Source organism: Eriocheir sinensis, chromosome 14 (assembly GCF_024679095.1).
Source record: "Eriocheir sinensis breed Jianghai 21 chromosome 14, ASM2467909v1, whole genome shotgun sequence".
NCBI classification, from domain to species: Eukaryota; Metazoa; Arthropoda; class Malacostraca; order Decapoda; family Varunidae; genus Eriocheir; species Eriocheir sinensis.
The window spans coordinates 5,955,982-5,972,557 of NC_066522.1; the positions used below are offsets into that span (position 1 = coordinate 5,955,982).

A 16,576-nucleotide genomic window follows, 5' to 3' on the forward strand; every position below is an offset into this window, starting at 1 on the left:
GGGTGTTGGATTTGGAAGTGAAGCTGTGAGGGTGGTGGTGAGAGAGGGTGAATAGCCGGTGATGTGAAAGGGGGAGTCGTGGTGATGGTGGTGGTGAGGGCGTGGGTGGTGGTGAGGGCGTGGGCAAGTTTTGATTGGTTGGGGTTTAGAATGCTAGAGGGCGGTTGCTGTGGTTCCGGTTGTGGCCTGGTGTTGATGTTGTGGGGGATGGTGGTGGTGGTAGTGGTTGCAGAAGGAGATGATTGTAATAGTAGTAGTAGTAGTAGTAGTTGTAGAGTTGTAGTTGTGGTTGTAGTAATGGGAGCAGTATGAGTAGTAAATAAAGGAGGAAGAGGAAGATAATAACGATGATATTAAGGAGGAGGAAGACAATAAAGATGATGGGGAAGAGGAGGAGGAAAGAAAGGAAGAGGAAAAGGAATGAAAGGAAGAGGAAAAGGAATGAAAGGAAGAGGAAAAGGAATGAAAGGAAGAGGAAAAGAAATGAAAGGAAGAGGAAAAGAAATGAAAGGAAGAGGAAACGGAATGAAAGGAAGAGGAAAAGGAATGAAAGGAAGAGGAAAAGGAATGAAAGGAAGAGGAAAAGGAATGAAAGGAAGAGGAAAAGGAATGAAAGGAAGAGGAAAAGGAATGAAAGGAAGAGGAAAAGGAATGAAAGGAAGAGGAAAAGGAATGAAAGGAAGAGGAAAAGGAATGAAAGGAAGAGGAAAAGAAATGAAAGGAAGAGGAAAAGGAATGAAAGGAAGAGGAAAAGGAATGAAAAGAAGAGGAAAAGGAATGAAAGGAAGAGGAAAAGGAATGAAAGGAAGAGGAAAAGGAATGAAAGGAAGAGGAAAAGGAATGAAAGGAAGAGGAAAAGGAATGAAAGGAAGAGGAAAAGGAATGAAAGGAAGAGGAAAAGGAATGAAAGGAAGAGGAAAAGGAATGAAAGGAAGAGGAAAAGGAATGAAAGGAAGAGGAAAAGGAATGAAAAGAAGAGGAAAAGGAATGAAAGGAAGAGGAAAAGGAATGAAAGGAAGAGGAAAAGGAATGAAAGGAAGAGGAAAAGGAATGAAAGGAATAGGAAAAGGAATGAAAGGAAGAGGAAAAAGAATGAAAAGAAGATGGATGAATGGAAAAGGAAGAATGAAGGGAAGGGGAAGTTACAAATATTAATGGCTATGATAATAATGTTAATGGGGCTGATGATGATGATGATGAGGAGGAGGAGGAGAAAGATGAAGTAGAAACGCAATAAACTATAAAGCAAGCGGGAGCACCAATTGATAAAGATAACCAATACTCCCTCCCCTTCATTCCACGCCCTTTATTTATTTTAGTCCGCATGTCGCTACACAAGAACACACACATGACGCAAGACAATGTAAAGAGAACACCTTTATTAATAGTCACCGTGTGTGTGTGTGTGTGTGTGTGTGTGTGTGTGTGTGTGTGTGTGTGTGTGTGTCACGTACGAAAATAACTCCCACACCAGCTGAGATAATTCTTTCCGAGGCGCCCACACCCTCAACCATTCACGTCTACATCCTCCCTCACCCACCACCTACCGTTCCCTCACCTGCACACCCACCCATACATTCACGTGTTCACCCACCTACAAAATACACGCACACAAAGACACACATTTCACCCATGCACATCCTTCTCTCCACGCCGCACTATTTTTTTTTTACAGCAAAGGAGACAGATCAAGGGCTTAAAAAATCTAATGAAAAAAAAGCCCGCTACTTACTGCCCCTATACTAACCGAACCTTCTAATCTACTAGTTTTTATCTTCTTACTCATCCACACTCCGCTATCCACACTCCTCACAATCCACACACGCTTTTTTTTATCCCCGTCTATATCTGTGTTCATTCCTGTCTCGCTCACCCTCACGCATCCACTTGCACCTCTACATCTCTCTCGCCTTCATCCACTTTCTCCCACGCACCGAGCCACTCCTCCAAGACTTTTTCGTCACTCTCCTCTTCCCTCCTTTCCTCCGCTTGTTGCTTGGGGCCAAACTAATGAACTAAACTTTCTCTTCATCAATCTAATAGCTCTTACCTTACTTCACTTTGCCAAGCACGTCGATAGTTCTGTCTTGAGCTGTTTTATTGCCAGATTTTCATACTATTCCAACTACTACTACTACGACGATAACTACGACGACTACTACTACTACTACTACTACTACTACACCATTATTTATACACTTGCAATATGAGAGAGAGAGAGAGAGAGAGAGAGAGAGAGAGAGAGAGAGAGAGAGAGCTGGCACCGTTGACTACTATGCATAGAGTCACACCTGCCGCTCTGCCTAATATCACCTGGCCTGTCTCATTCATTAGCGTGATGGCCCGCGATAACGCAATGCCTGACGGGACGAGCCAAGAACAGACTTACCGCTGCGGGCGCCACCACCACCGTCGCCTATTGGGTGTTTCTGTCGTTATACTTTAATAGGTTTGGACTTTGGGCAGTTAAGGTGTGTATTCATGAAAGATTTATATATACAGTAATGTTGGCTGGTATTGGGCGGTGCATGGTCTCGGTCTCTCTCTCTCGGTCTCTCTCTCTCTCTCTCTCTCTCTCTCTCTCTCTCTCTCTCTCTCTCTCTCTCTCTCTCTCTCTCTCTCTCTCTCTCTCTCTCTCTCTCTCTCTCTCACACTTTGCTTCCGTAATTTTATCATGCAGTGATTTGCATGCAAAGTAAAAGTTTCCACGCCCTCGTTGCTGTTCTCGGCCCCGCCACCATCACCTGCCGCTCTTATTACAAACAACGCCGTTTTTATTCCCCCAATAACAATCCGGGGGAATTTATCACCCTTGCCGCCGCTGCTTTTATTGGCGCTGCTACTATTATTGCTTCAATTAGGACGGCGGCCTCTACAACGGCGACAGCTGTCACGGCAGGAAGACCAACAGAAACTGCAACGCTGACAATACCAAATGCTCCTATTGCTGCTGCTGCTACAACTGCAGCTGTTACGACTACTCTCACTCCTAATACCATGACTTTTAAGTTTACTTTTACTACTACTACTACTACTACTACTACCACCACTACTACTACTGCTACTACTACTACTACTACTACTACTACTACTACTCCTACTACTACTACTGTTATTACCACTACCATTACTACTAAAACTACAACAACAACTCCTACTACTACTACACAACTGCTACTATTACCATTACTACTACTATCATTACTACTACTACCACAACTACTGCTACTACTACTACTACTTTTTTATGCTCAGCCTATGGCGCCGATAGGCTTTTTTGGTGAGGCCTAATGGTCGGCCCCCATCACCACTACTACTACTACTACTCAATATCAATATGATGATCAATACTACCACCGCTACTTCTAATACTCTCATTATCACTACCACTGCTGTTACTATCACCTACTGCTACCACTTTTTACACTTTCTATCAGCACTATGGTATCTCCAACACCAACCATGTAACAACCACCATCACCACGCTCTACCATATAACCACCACTACCAATGGCCGTAAAACAATATACACTTTTCAACAAACAGTACTTCGTCTTTTTTTGTGTGCTACAGTAACGTCCGTGCTTTTCGCTACTACACACACACACACACACATAAATATGATATCAATGTACACAGTATTTTTTTTTCCGGTTTAGGGAATCAATTTATGGTGAGCATTTACCGCGGCTGTTTATGGTGTGCAACTAACACGAGGCTGCGGAGGCGTGAACACAAAGGGGGGGAGGGGGGCGGGGGGGTGGGCGGGGTGGGGGGGGCGAGGGAGGTCACAAAACAATTACGAGGGTTCAGTGCATACTCATTCATCCCCCCCCCCAAAAAAAAAAAAATATATATGTGCAAAAATCTAACCAATAGAACGGACACACACAAACACACAAACTCACACTCATGTAATCCACGGTGTAAATGAATGAAAAAAATAAAGCCAAAAAAATAAAGAATGAATGAATGGCTAAAATAACTGACTTTCATTAATACAAACCCATGAACCTTTTAAAACGACACGAACTATCTCATCAGACAACCAAATATAACCAACAACTAATGAAAACAATAAAACAAGAAATAAAGAGTGAGTGAGCGAGCGAATGAATGGATGGCTTAAATAACTGACTCTCACAAACCCGTAAACCTTGAAAACGACGCGAACTATCCCATCCAACAACACACTTTAGTACACCCGACATTCAATAATACTACACACACGAACGCCGGGCTTGTGCGTGTATATAGGCGTGGAGCAGTGCATGACTAAACGACGAGGCTGTGTGTGCTTGTACCGCGACACAGTTCATGGGGATACTTCGTGGGTGTGCGGGGCTTGGCGGGCGTGAAACAGTGCTGTCCGGTGCAGGGATACATGTGGGGGGTGGGAGAGGTGACACGTAATGGAGGAGGGGTGGACACTTACTGGGGAAGGAAAAGACACATAGCGGGAGGAAAGGTCACATATGGGGAAGAGCAGGACACATACTAGGAAGAGCAGGGCATATACTGGGAAAGGCAGGACATACACTAGTGAGGAAAGGACACATAGGGAAAGAAAAGACACTGAGGAGACAAGGACACACAACGAGAAGGGCAGACGATATAATGGAGAGAAAAGGGAATACTGGGAAGGGCAGGACACATAATGGTGAGGACAGGACACATATAAGGAAAGAAAAAGACATTGAGGAAGGACACATGACGGGGAAGGAAGGACGCATACAATGAATACATAATGGACACATAATGAGAAGGAGAAGACACATACTGGGGAGGAGAGGACATATACTGGGGAGGAGAGGACACATACTGGGGAGGAGAGGACACATACTGGGGAGGAGAGGACACATACTGGGGAGGAGAGGACACATACTGGGGAGGAGAGGACACATACTGGGGAGGAGAGGACACATACTGGGGAGGAGAGGACACATACTGGGGAGGAGAGGACACATACTGGGGAGGAGAGGACACATACTGGGGAGGAGAGGACATACTGGGGAGGAGAGGACACATACTAGGGAGAAGATGACATACTGGGGGAGGAGAGGACACATACTGGGGAGGAGAGGACACATACTGGGGAGGAGAGGACACATACTGGGGAGGAGAGGACACATACTGGGGAGGAGAGGACACATACTGGGGAGGAGAGGACACATACTGGGGAGGAAAGGACACATACTGGGGAGGAAAGGACACATATTGGGGAGGAGATGACATACTGGGGAGGTGAGGACACATACTAGGAAGAAAATGACATATACAGGGAAGGAAAAGACACATAGGATAGAGAGGGCAACATCAAACACATACTGGGAAGGAAAAGACACAGGGCAGAGAGGGAGGCTACAGAGAGCACATACGGGGAAGGGAAAAATACATGTCGGTGAAGGAAAAGACACATGGCAGAGAGAGAGAGGCTACAGAAAGCACATACGGGGAAAGGAAAAGACACATCGGTGAAGGAAAAGACACATAGGGCAGAAAGGGAAGCTATAGAGGACACATACCGGAAAGGAAAAGACAAATACTGGGAAAGGAAAAGACACATAGGGCAGAAAGGGAAGCTACAGAGGACACATACCCGAAAGGAAAAGACAAATACTGAGAAAGGAAAAGACACATAGGGCAGAAAGGGAAGCTACAGAGGACACATACCCGAAAGGAAAAGACAAATACTGGGAAAGGAAAAGACACATAGGGCACAGAGGTAGGCTACAGAGGACACATACCGGGGTGGTGGGCAGGGAACTGTACTGGGACGAGGAGGACGTGGCGTTGGACACTGGGAGGAAATTGGGTCGTTTGCTGTGGTGGCTGTAGCTGCTGAGGTGGTGGTGGTAGGGGCTGCTGTAGTGGTGGTTGCTGGTGCTGCTGTTGTTGTGGTGGTGGTGGTTGTAGTGGTGGTGGTTGTAGTGATGGTGGGACCAGGGGCTGCCCATCATGCCGGCGTACGACTACAAGGATGAGGAAGGAAAGGGTCGTGGTGGTGGTTAGTGGTTGTGGTTGTGGTGGGGGTATGTGGTAGTTATTGTGGTGGTGGTGGTGGTGGTCGCATATAGTCAGTAAGGGGAAAAAGGGAGATGAGGAAAGGGATGGGATTGCAATGTGGTGGTGATGGTGGTGGTAGTGTTGGGTGGTTCTTGTAGTGATGGTGGTGGTGGTGGTGGTGGTGCTGAGTGGTTCTTGTAGTGATGGTGGGGGTGGTGGTGGTGCTGAGTGGTTCTTGTAGTGATGGTGGTGGTGGTGGGGGTGCTGAGTGGTTCTTGTAGTGATGGTGGGGGTGGTGGGGGTGCTGAGTGGTTCTTGTAGTGATGGCGGTGGTGGTGGTGGTGGGTGGTTCTTGTGGTGGTGGTGATGATGGTGAGTGGTTCTTGTGGTGATGGTGGTGGTAGGTTATGAGTGATGACGGTGTTGTAAACGGTGGTGGTGGTAGTGGTGTTGAGTGGTTGTTGTGATGGTGGTAGTATGTGTGTGGTGAGTGTGGTGTATGTGGTGGTGGTGGTGATGTGGATTGATGGTGGCGGTGGGAGTATTAGAAAAATGAACATACAACAACTTACAATTTGCTTTCTACATCTGATAATAATAATAATAATAATAATAATAATAATAATAATAATAATAATAATAATAATAATAATAATAATAATAATAATAATAATAATAATAATAATAATAACAACAACAAAAGTAAGGCACAGGTGAAACACACACACATCACACACAGTGCACACACACACACACACCTGGAAACACACACACACACACACACACACACACACACACACACACACACACACACACACACACACACACACGCACACATTGCTTCTTTCTTTCTATCTAATTAATACCCAATATACAGACGACAGCATGTATCAGCTTTACGTATATTTGTGGATGGTTACAAATACCTCTCAAGCTTAAGTTACTAAAAACCAGATCATTATTCATTACTAATGGCAGCAATAACAACAACGAAAACATTAATAACAATAATGATGATTAACAATAAAATAGTGATGATAAACTAGCTCGGCCGCTGACAGTAATGTGGCGTAAATAGCAAGATAAACTTCAAAGTGTTCTGCTAAAAAAAAAAAAAATACTACTACTACTACTATTACGCTCAAATCTTTCAACATTAATTCTCCTCCTTCCTCCCCTACCCCGGGCGAGTGTGGCCCCTCCAAACACTGATCCCAGGTTGAGGAGCAGCAGCATGCACCCTCCCCGCCCGCTAGGCCCAGAATGTCCTCGTCCAAAAGGGCCTCAAGCTTCTGAAGGCACCCCGTGAAGGCATTGATAAAAGAAAACATTCGAAAAAGAAATTAAATAAAGAATTAAATAACTGCTTGAAAAAATAATAAATAGACAAAGAGATACATGGTAAACTAATTAAACTTAACACAAAAGTTTCCTGCATGCGCCGCTCATGCCCTCATTATTTCTTTACTTTGAAGTTTCGGAGCAACAATGTCACGGCCTGGAATGTCTATGAATTCCGAAAAGTAAAACAAACCACATTTTTTAATTACAACTAAAAGCATTTGTTTCTTTTTTCTCTTGAACTTTGTGCAAATGAACAAAACAGAAAACTCAAATTAATGAAAAAGAAAAAAAAAAAACATCTGCATCACGTGGGGTAATTAAACAAAACCGACAGAGCAGCAAAACACGTTGATAAACTAAAAAAAAACATTTGGAAAAAAAGAGCAAGGTAGAAAATAAGAAACAAAAAATTAATGGATAACCCGAGGAACGTCCAAAATTAGTTTAAAAATATAGCATTTACAACTCAGAAAAAAAAGAACCATTATAGAAAGAAAATGGGGAAAACACAACTGAGGAGGAACAGCTTTAGGGAAAAAAACATTAACAAGACCACATTTACAACCCAAGACAAAAGAAAACAAGAACTAATATAAGAAAATGGAAAAAAAAACATCTGAGGAGGAGCCGAATTAAGAGAAAAAAATCCACTAACCTGAACACAATGACAAGACAAAGTATCCACCAGTATATATAAAAAAAACGGGAAGAAGTAAGAATTAGTATAAAAAATGAGGAAGAAGCAACTGAGTAGGAACCGAATAGAGGAAAATAAAAATAAAAACACGCTAACCAGAACACACACTCACAAGACAGAGTATCTACCAACATAAAACAAGAAAAAAACAAAAAATAAAAACAGGCTCCATCTGAAGAGCAACAAAACCTAAAAACAAAAACAGTAAAAAAATAAACGAAAAGTCAATCAAGAAAACTCACATGAGATTTCCTGTCGGAGGCGCCTGTGGGGGTCCTCCTGGCGTGGGTGGAGGAGTGGGCGGCGGCTCGGCGGGCCGTGTCGGGGGTGAAGGCGTGGGTGGGGTGCCTGGAGGGGTGGGCGGAGGGGGGTGAGGGGGGTGAGGACAGACCCTTCATTCCCCGCGACGAGACGAAACTGGCGGATCTGTGTGGAGGAGGAGGAGGAGGAGTGATAGGAGGAGGAGGAGGAGGAGTGATAGGAGGAGGAGGAGGAGGAGTGATAGGAGGAGGAGGAGGAGGAGGTGAAATGTAACATGTCAGAATATATCAATGTCGTCTAAAAATGACTAAATACGTGTTAAATTTATTCATTCAATCAGTCTCGTCTCTCTCTCTCTCTCTCTCTCTCTCTCTCTCTCTCACCATCAACAAAAACAAGAGAATTTCACACAATACAAGAGTTTACACACGGGAGAAAGAACAAGTTCACGCAATTCCATCCTAAACCACAACAAACAAAAATCCTCTACACACACAAACAACAAATCTACACGCAAAATAAAAAAAAGAAGAAAGCGTTATGCACTTGAAACACACAACAAAAAAAACAAACACAAAAAAATGAAAAGAGAAATACAAATATGATCCTCCCGGGAAACACTTTAGCAGGAAAAATCATCAAAGGTCATGGTGTTAAGGTCATCTAAACACCCGGCAGCTAAGTGACAGATGTTCAGCGAGAGGGAAGGCGAGGGGCAAGGTGCAGGGGAAGGGAGGGGCAAGGTGAAGGGGAAAAGGAGGGGCAAGGTGAAGGGGAAAGGGAGGGGCAAGGTGAAGGGGAAAGGGAGGGGCAAGGTGAAGGGGAAAGGGAGGGGCAAGGTGAAGGGGAAAGGGAGGGGCAAGGTGAAGGGGAAAGGGAGGGGCAAGGTGAAGGGGAAGGCGAGAGGGGAGAGAGGGCGGCGTACAATGAGGAAGGTAAAGGAGGAGCAGGAGAGGAGAAAGGAAAAAGTGCCAAAGAGGGGAAAAGTGATTGTAGAGATGGTACAGTGGAGGCGAAGGAGGACGAGGAAAAGGAGAGAAAGGCAGATTTGGAGGAGAAAGAAAAAAAATATGTATAGGGAGGAGCGTAACAAAGAAAAGAAAGATGTGTGAAAGAGAAAGTAATAAAGGAATGGAGAATGTATATAGGCATGAGTGTAAGAAAAAAATACGAAGAGTGAAAGGGAGAAAGAAAATGTAATAAAGAAATGGACGAAAAAGGGAGGAGAAAAAATGAGAGTGAAGAGACGAGTGTGAAGAAGAGATAAAATAAAGGAGAAAGGGAAGAAAAGGAAAAAGAGAATAAGGGAGGACAAGCAAAGATTTTGAGAGAGGTAGGAGAAACAGGAAGAAAGAAAGATGAAGGGGAGGAGAGAGACAGAACGGGCAAAGAAAATAAGGAATGTTGCAGAGGAAGACGAAGAGAGGGTGGAAGGAGGAGTGAAAGGGAAGGGAGATAGAGACAGGGGAAGAGAGAAAAGTGTGAGAACGGGAGGATAGAGAGAGAGAAAGAGAGAGGGGGTAGGAGAACAGGAAGAAAGAAAGATGAAGGGGAGGAGAGAGACAGAACGGGCAAAGAAAATAAGGAATGTTGCAGAGGAAGACAAAGAGAGGGTGGAAAGAGGAGTGAAAGGGAAGGGAGATAGAGACAGGGGAAGAGGGAAAAGTGTGAGAACGGGAGGATAGAGAGAGAGAGAGAGAGGAAGCAGAGGAACAAAATGGTGGAGAAGTAAAAAGAGCAAAGAGGAGCGTGAGGGAGGGAGAATGCCAAGGGAAGGGATGGGAAGGGGAGGAGAATGGAGAGGTGGGGAGAGAGGAATGGAGGAATGGAGGGAAGGAGGGAAAGAGGATGGAGGTGAGTGCCAAAGAAGGGGGGAGAGGGGAGGAGAAGAGACAGAGAGAGGTATTGTTGTCGCTGCATCAGATGAGAGAGAGAGAGAGAGAGAGAGAGAGAGAGAGAGAGAGAGAGAGAGAGAGAGAGAAATACGGGGATAAACGGAGCAGAAGGTAAGTAAATAAACCGAGAAAAAAAACGAGAGACGAGGATTAAAACCAGAAAAAAAGCAAGACTCACAAAGGTCGAGTCAGACAGACAGACAGACAGACAGGCGGCTGAATAGACAGACAGACGGAAGTGGTGCCCGACAACGGCAAAGAAATACAAAAACATTCCAACAAAAAAAAAACTCTCTCTCTCTCTCTCTCTCTCTCTCTCTCTCTCTCTCTCGCTACTTTACCCATGCCAAGTCCTCCGAGTAACATTATATAGCCTTGAAAACGGTAGCTAAGAATAAAGGAAGGCACGGAGAATTTTGTTACATAACCACCTAACTCCTTTCTCTCCTCTTCTCCCTCTTCTCTGCTTTGCCGCCTTCACTCTCTTCACTCTGACTCTTCCTTCCTTCCTTTCTCTCACCTCCCTTTCACCCTCCGTCCGCCCCTCCCCTTTTTTCCTGATTTTTTTTCTCTCTATTTCAATCTATTTTTCTCTCCTTCTCTGCCTTCTCTCCTTGCTTCCTTCCGGTTCTCCCCCTTTTCTCTTATTTTCTCCCTCCTTCCATTTCTGTCCGGCTTTTTGTTTTTATTCTCAGTCTCCCTCTTTCCGTTCCTATACTTATCTACCTTCATATTCTTTTTCTTTTTCTCTCCTCCCTTCCCCTCTTTCCTTCGTTTCCTACTTCCATCCTCTACAATGACTCGCCTTCTTCCTCTTTTTGCCTTCCTTCCCTAACACACTTTTTCCCTTACTTCCTGTCTCCCCACTCCCCCTTTCCTTACAGTCCTATTTCTTTCCTCCCATAAATTGGTTCTCCCCATCTTCCATTTCTCTCATATTCCTCATATTTTCCTTTCTCTTCCTCTTTTTGCCTTCCCTCACTCTTTCCCTATCACACTTTTTCCCTTACTTCCTGTCTCCCTCACTCCCCCTTTCTTTAGTCCTATTTCTTTCCTCCCATAAATTGGTTCTCCCCATCTTCCGTTCCTCCTTTCTCCGCTTCTCACTATCTTCATCAGCATCGTTTCAGCCAATCAGTCAAGTATGGCTCAATCTGCAAGACGACCTCTCTGTTTGCCTGTCTGTTTGTCTATCTCTGTCATTCTCCTTCCACTCCTCCCTCCCCGCTCTCTCTCTCTCTCTCGCGTATATCTCTATAATATATTTTCTTGAACGTGTTTGTGTTATTGTTTTTACTTTTTCTAATGTCATGATCTATTACGACGTTTCTGTATGTGGTGTTATGTCGTGTTTCTGTATCAGGACACCTCTCCTCCCGAAATGACTTCTCTTTCGGCCACCTCTTTTGATTTTTTTTGTAGGAGCAGCGAATAGCGGGCTTTTTTTTTCTTAATTATTGTTTCCTTTTTTTGTGCCCTTGAGCTGTCTTTGTTGTAAAAAAAAAAATGCTATCAAGTTTCTTCTATTTAATGGTACGAGTTTTCTATATGTTAGTGAAGCCTGAGGTCGTCTTGATGTGGTTCTGTGTATATAGTTTCCATGTACATATATCACGATTCTGCACGATCTTATGACCTTTACACCGAGTCTGCCACGTTTCTTCGTTAGTGCATTATGATTCCGACGCTTATGTTTTCCCCTGTGGCCCCACTATGTAATTATGAAACTCCTATGTAATTATGACGCTCGTATGTCAGTGTGTGAAGTTTATGAAAGTCGGGTGGCCCTTCTACGCAATTCTATGACGTTTCCACATACTTATATAACGTTAACTGAGGTATTACGATGTTCCTGTAGCATTGAATGACACTTCTTTATGCACGAATCTATCAGTCTTTACAGCAATCTAATTCTTCCTCAGTTCCATCATGCATCTTACTCTCCGTCAATCCTAACAACTTTCCAACTCTTCATCAACCTACTCAACTCCTTGCCGATCCTGACATATTCTACTATTGACTGGTCCTAGCTTCGTCAACTTGTCATTCCTAACATTTATATCAGCTCTCCATCAGTCTTAACACATAGCCAGCTTTTCACCAGTCCTAACATCTATGAAACTTTTCTTCACTCTCATGCAACATTTCTCGAAGTCTTCATCAGTAGTAACACCAATGCAAGTCATCACATTTAACATCTATCAAACTCTTCATCGATGTAACCAAATCTTCATCGGTCCTAAAATCTATCCGACTCTTCCCCAATCTTAACATTTATCCAAATTCTCTTCAATCCTGACTTCTGTTTAGCTCTCCATCAGTCTTAAGATCTATCCCACTCTTCCCCAGTGTGATCATTCATCCAACTCTTCTTCAATCCTCTCAAGCCCAACACCCACCTCACAAGACCCTTTCCAACACTCGGCGACGCTCTGGAGTTTGGTCTGGGCTCACTCCGTACTTTCCCCGCTACCTTGGATGAGCCCTTAGCTCCCTCCTGACCATGCGAGGTTGACGAGGAAGACGACGACGACGACTTGACACGCAGGGAGTGGGAGCGGGTGAGCACGGGGATCCTTGAGGAGCGCGAGGCCGTGCTGAGGGACGAGCCGGGGCGTTCCTCCTCCTCCAGGGTGGAGCCGCCATAGGGCAAGGAAGACATCCCCCCCAGCGTCATGTCCCCGAAGTCCTCAAGACCTGAAGGAGAGGGAGAGAGAAGGGAAGACGTGCTTAGGAATGGTATGAGACGTGAGAGATTGGTTGTAAGTAGATGGCAAGACTGTTGTTGCAGAATGTATGTCTTTGTTTTAAGAGAGGTATGTTGCTGTAGGTAGGTCTTTATTTTAAGATAGGAATACATTTATGGAGCAATATTTGTTTTAAGATAATGGGAATGTCCTTGTAGTATGAATGGATGGTTTTAAGTGGAATGAAAATGAGTTAACTTGTTTTGTAGTGTTCAGGAGTGGTTGAGAGTCGACAGTAACCTGATTGAAGAGTAAGAATGATGATGACGAGGTACACATGGCTATAGGAACACAAAGGCATATATATAGCCACATTAAGAGGTATAGACACGTGTAATGGATCTGAAAAAAACACTAGGTCGTTTAGGAGCGCACTTGGGTAAATTAAGTGATTCGAAAATACATGCAAAGTATGTAGAAGTAACACAGTTTGAGTCTGGCATGCATGCATGTAAAGAAGTGCATATTCATTGAACACACACACACACACACACACACACACACACACACACACACACACACACACACACACACACACACACACACACACACACACACACACACACACACACACACACACACACACACACACACACACACACACACACACACACACACACACACAGGAATAATTAGAATACATCATAACAGTTTACTTTGTTATTTACGAGAGAGGCGTTTCATGCACGCACACTCAACCAAGCACAAGCCAGCGCACGCACGCACGCACACACACACACACACACACACACACACACACACACACACACACACACACACACACACACACACAGGATGCATCACAAACGGTTGAACAAATTACAGATTCATGCAGGAATGTTAGACAAATAAAGCACGCACACACACACACACAAAAACAAAAGAGCCCGGACAGACAAACAGTGGACGTACACAGCCATGGCATCGGACATATACGCATTAAAGCAGCAAAGCCAACAAACAAAAATGCACAAAAACAAATACATCTTACCTCATCACAACTACATACTACCACCATCACCACCATTGTCAGTCACCACCATTACTACCACACCACTACTACCACAAATATCACCTTCATTTTCCCAACTCTCTCTTTCATTCACCAACACCATCAACAACAATTAAACCAGTCACCTCCAACAACTCCATCACCACCACCATCAACAACAACCACCAACCATAGTTTACATAATTTCCATAACCATTTCCACACCCGCGTCCCGCCAATCGTTGCACAAACAAAGGCTCTGCTGCATAAAAGTGATAACATTGCCCAACTAGCGAGCATATTTACACAGACCAAATACTAAGCAGACTCTTTTTATTGTGAGCGCGGAAGGATGGAGTGGAAAAAATAGCATCCAGGACATGTTCAGAAGAAAGAAAAAAATAACTCGCATAATAAATCTTAGACTTTGCATGAAAAACTAAAACATTTACCATGCAGAATTTTTGTATATTGTATCATTTCTCCTTTTTTTAGCGCGCAGGCAGTGTTGGGAAAATGGAAAATGTTGTGGTAGTTAAAAATGTATTCTTTTTTTTTTTTACATACATTATTCTTTTCATTCATTCGTCTGTTTTGCTGAATCTAGAATAATTATTTCGTGCGTGTTTGTGAGTGTTTAGGTAAGGATTGACATGCAGCATACTAGTACAAATTTATTGCACAAACAGTAAATTCATATTCATTGACAAAAAAGAAAAAAAATATTGTGCTCTCTCCTCTCACACCTCTTGTAAATCACTTCCCATTTCAGGATTTCCCACGAGACTTTTTCTTTGTGTGTTTTAGCTGAAGTCTTGCAAAATCTAAAGCTCCCTCTCATGAAAAAAAAACTTACTGCTTCAATATTTATCTATACAATTAAAATGGAAACAAGAATGATTTTTACATATTTTGACAAGTGGTAAAATCTAATGCTCATTTTAATCAGTGAACCGATTGACTGCTCATCGTTTTTTTGTTTGCATAGTTATACAGATGATAAATAGAAAACAACATACACTTCATTGCATTCTCATGTATTTTCAAAACTTTTACTAAGGTTTTAATGAGTTTCCATAATGTTGTTTCGTATATTCTTTTAACTGCCGCCAAGTTTTGAGTCTCTTTTCATATTCACTTTCACGGAAGCTTCTATTTTCAATTTTTTTTATCCAACAAACTGCAGTTATTTCTTTCCTTAGTTTTACTTTCAAACTACAACAAAAATGCTCTCATCTCACACACTTGTCCCGCCCTGCTTCGGATACACACACAAGTTCTTGCACAAAAGTTTCGGCGCACCAAGTTCCGTCAGTCTCGAAATCTGTTTCACTTATTGCTTCACTGCAGGAGAGGAGGGAGGGAGAGAAGAGGGAGGAAACTTAGGAAAGGCCCCTCTTCTTTCCTCTGCTTTCTCTATCTCTTGTTTTTCTTGTACGTCTTCCTTATCTTTTCCTTTCCCTCTTTACTCCACCATTACTCTGTTTTACTTATTACTTTACTGCAAGAAAGGAGGGAGAGAGAGAGAAGAGGGAAGCAAAGGTCCCTCCTCTTTCCTCTGTTTCCTCTTGCTCTTGTCCTTCTGGTTCTTGTTCGTTTTTGTTTTCCTTCTTTCCTTCCTCTTTTTTCTCCACCTTTACTGTTTTGCTTATTACTTTACTGCAGAGAAGGAGGGAGAGGGAGAGAAGAGGGAAGCAAAGGTCCCTCCTCTTTCTTCTTTCCCTATTGCTTTTGTTATTTTTTTCCTTTTTTCCTTCCTCTCTTTTCCTCCACATTTTTGTTATCTCGCCAATCTTAGTTGAATAAAGTAAAATATAAATAAAATACGATCTTCAAAATAAGTCTTCACTCTCATTATCTTCATTATCTTCATCTTCCTAATCTTCTCTTCGTTATTATATCTTCCCCACTTTCACTTCATTATCTTCTCCATTTGCAAAACTTAAAACCTTTCACGGCTCTCAAGCTTTTTCCTCTTGCGTCCATTTTGTCAATCTCTCCTTTCATCTTTTTTTTTATCCTTCATGTTCTCCTTTATTATTCTTTTTACTTTACCTCGATTCAGAATTTTCTTTTTCTCTTATCTCGTCTTATTTTCTTCCCTTTTTTTTGTCCCTCACTTAGTCCCAAGTCCCTCCTTCCATTTTCCTCGTTCCATCTATTCTCCTTAAAGTGCAAAAGTCCTTTCTCTCTTTCTTTCTTTCCTTTTTTCCTCTTCGTTCTTCCGAGTCAGCACGCATTCTTAATTCTTCCATTTTTTCCTTTTGCAGGCACGACACTTTCCCCTTTCTCTCCTTTCCCTGTTTTTCGTCGTTTTCATTCGCTTTTTCTTTCTCCACAATTCTCCTCCTCCTCCTTCTCTTCTTTCTTCACTTTTGTCCCTGAAGTTTGACTAGTGTTTCTTATTTTTTCCTCATTAGTTTTTGAATAAATAAAACAATCTTCACTTTTTCCCATTTTTTTTTTCGTCTCCCCACTCAAATTTAATTACGAAAAAAGATTTGTTTTAACCTTTTTTCCTCTTTTCACTTTTGTATCACTGTCTCGTTCTTACACACAACAAGTTTCCTCCTCTTCCTCTTTTTTTCTTGATATGCTTGCTCCATTTTCAACACTTATGTTTTACTATTTTTTT

General features: G+C 43.0%; 1 protein-coding gene across 8 annotated transcripts in view; it reads right to left on the minus strand.

Annotated features, from left to right (window-relative positions):
- The window catches only part of LOC126998362 (protein quick-to-court-like), a 103,776-nt gene that overhangs the window by 35,096 nt on the left and 52,104 nt on the right, over positions 1-16,576 (minus strand). For 6 of the 8 annotated variants that reach the window (XM_050859890.1, XM_050859889.1, XM_050859887.1 and 3 more), the window contains exons 2-5: positions 12,603-12,900; positions 8,290-8,473; positions 7,188-7,298; positions 5,748-5,972 (exon numbers count right to left, since the gene is read on the minus strand). In XM_050859890.1, the coding sequence (XP_050715847.1) occupies positions 5,748-5,972; positions 7,188-7,298; positions 8,290-8,473; positions 12,603-12,880 (798 nt within the window). In that variant the 5' untranslated portion in view covers positions 12,881-12,900. The remainder of the gene's footprint in view (positions 1-5,747; positions 5,973-7,187; positions 7,299-8,289; positions 8,474-12,602; positions 12,901-16,576) is intronic. The other 2 variants (XM_050859886.1, XM_050859891.1) reach the window with 2 other exon arrangements.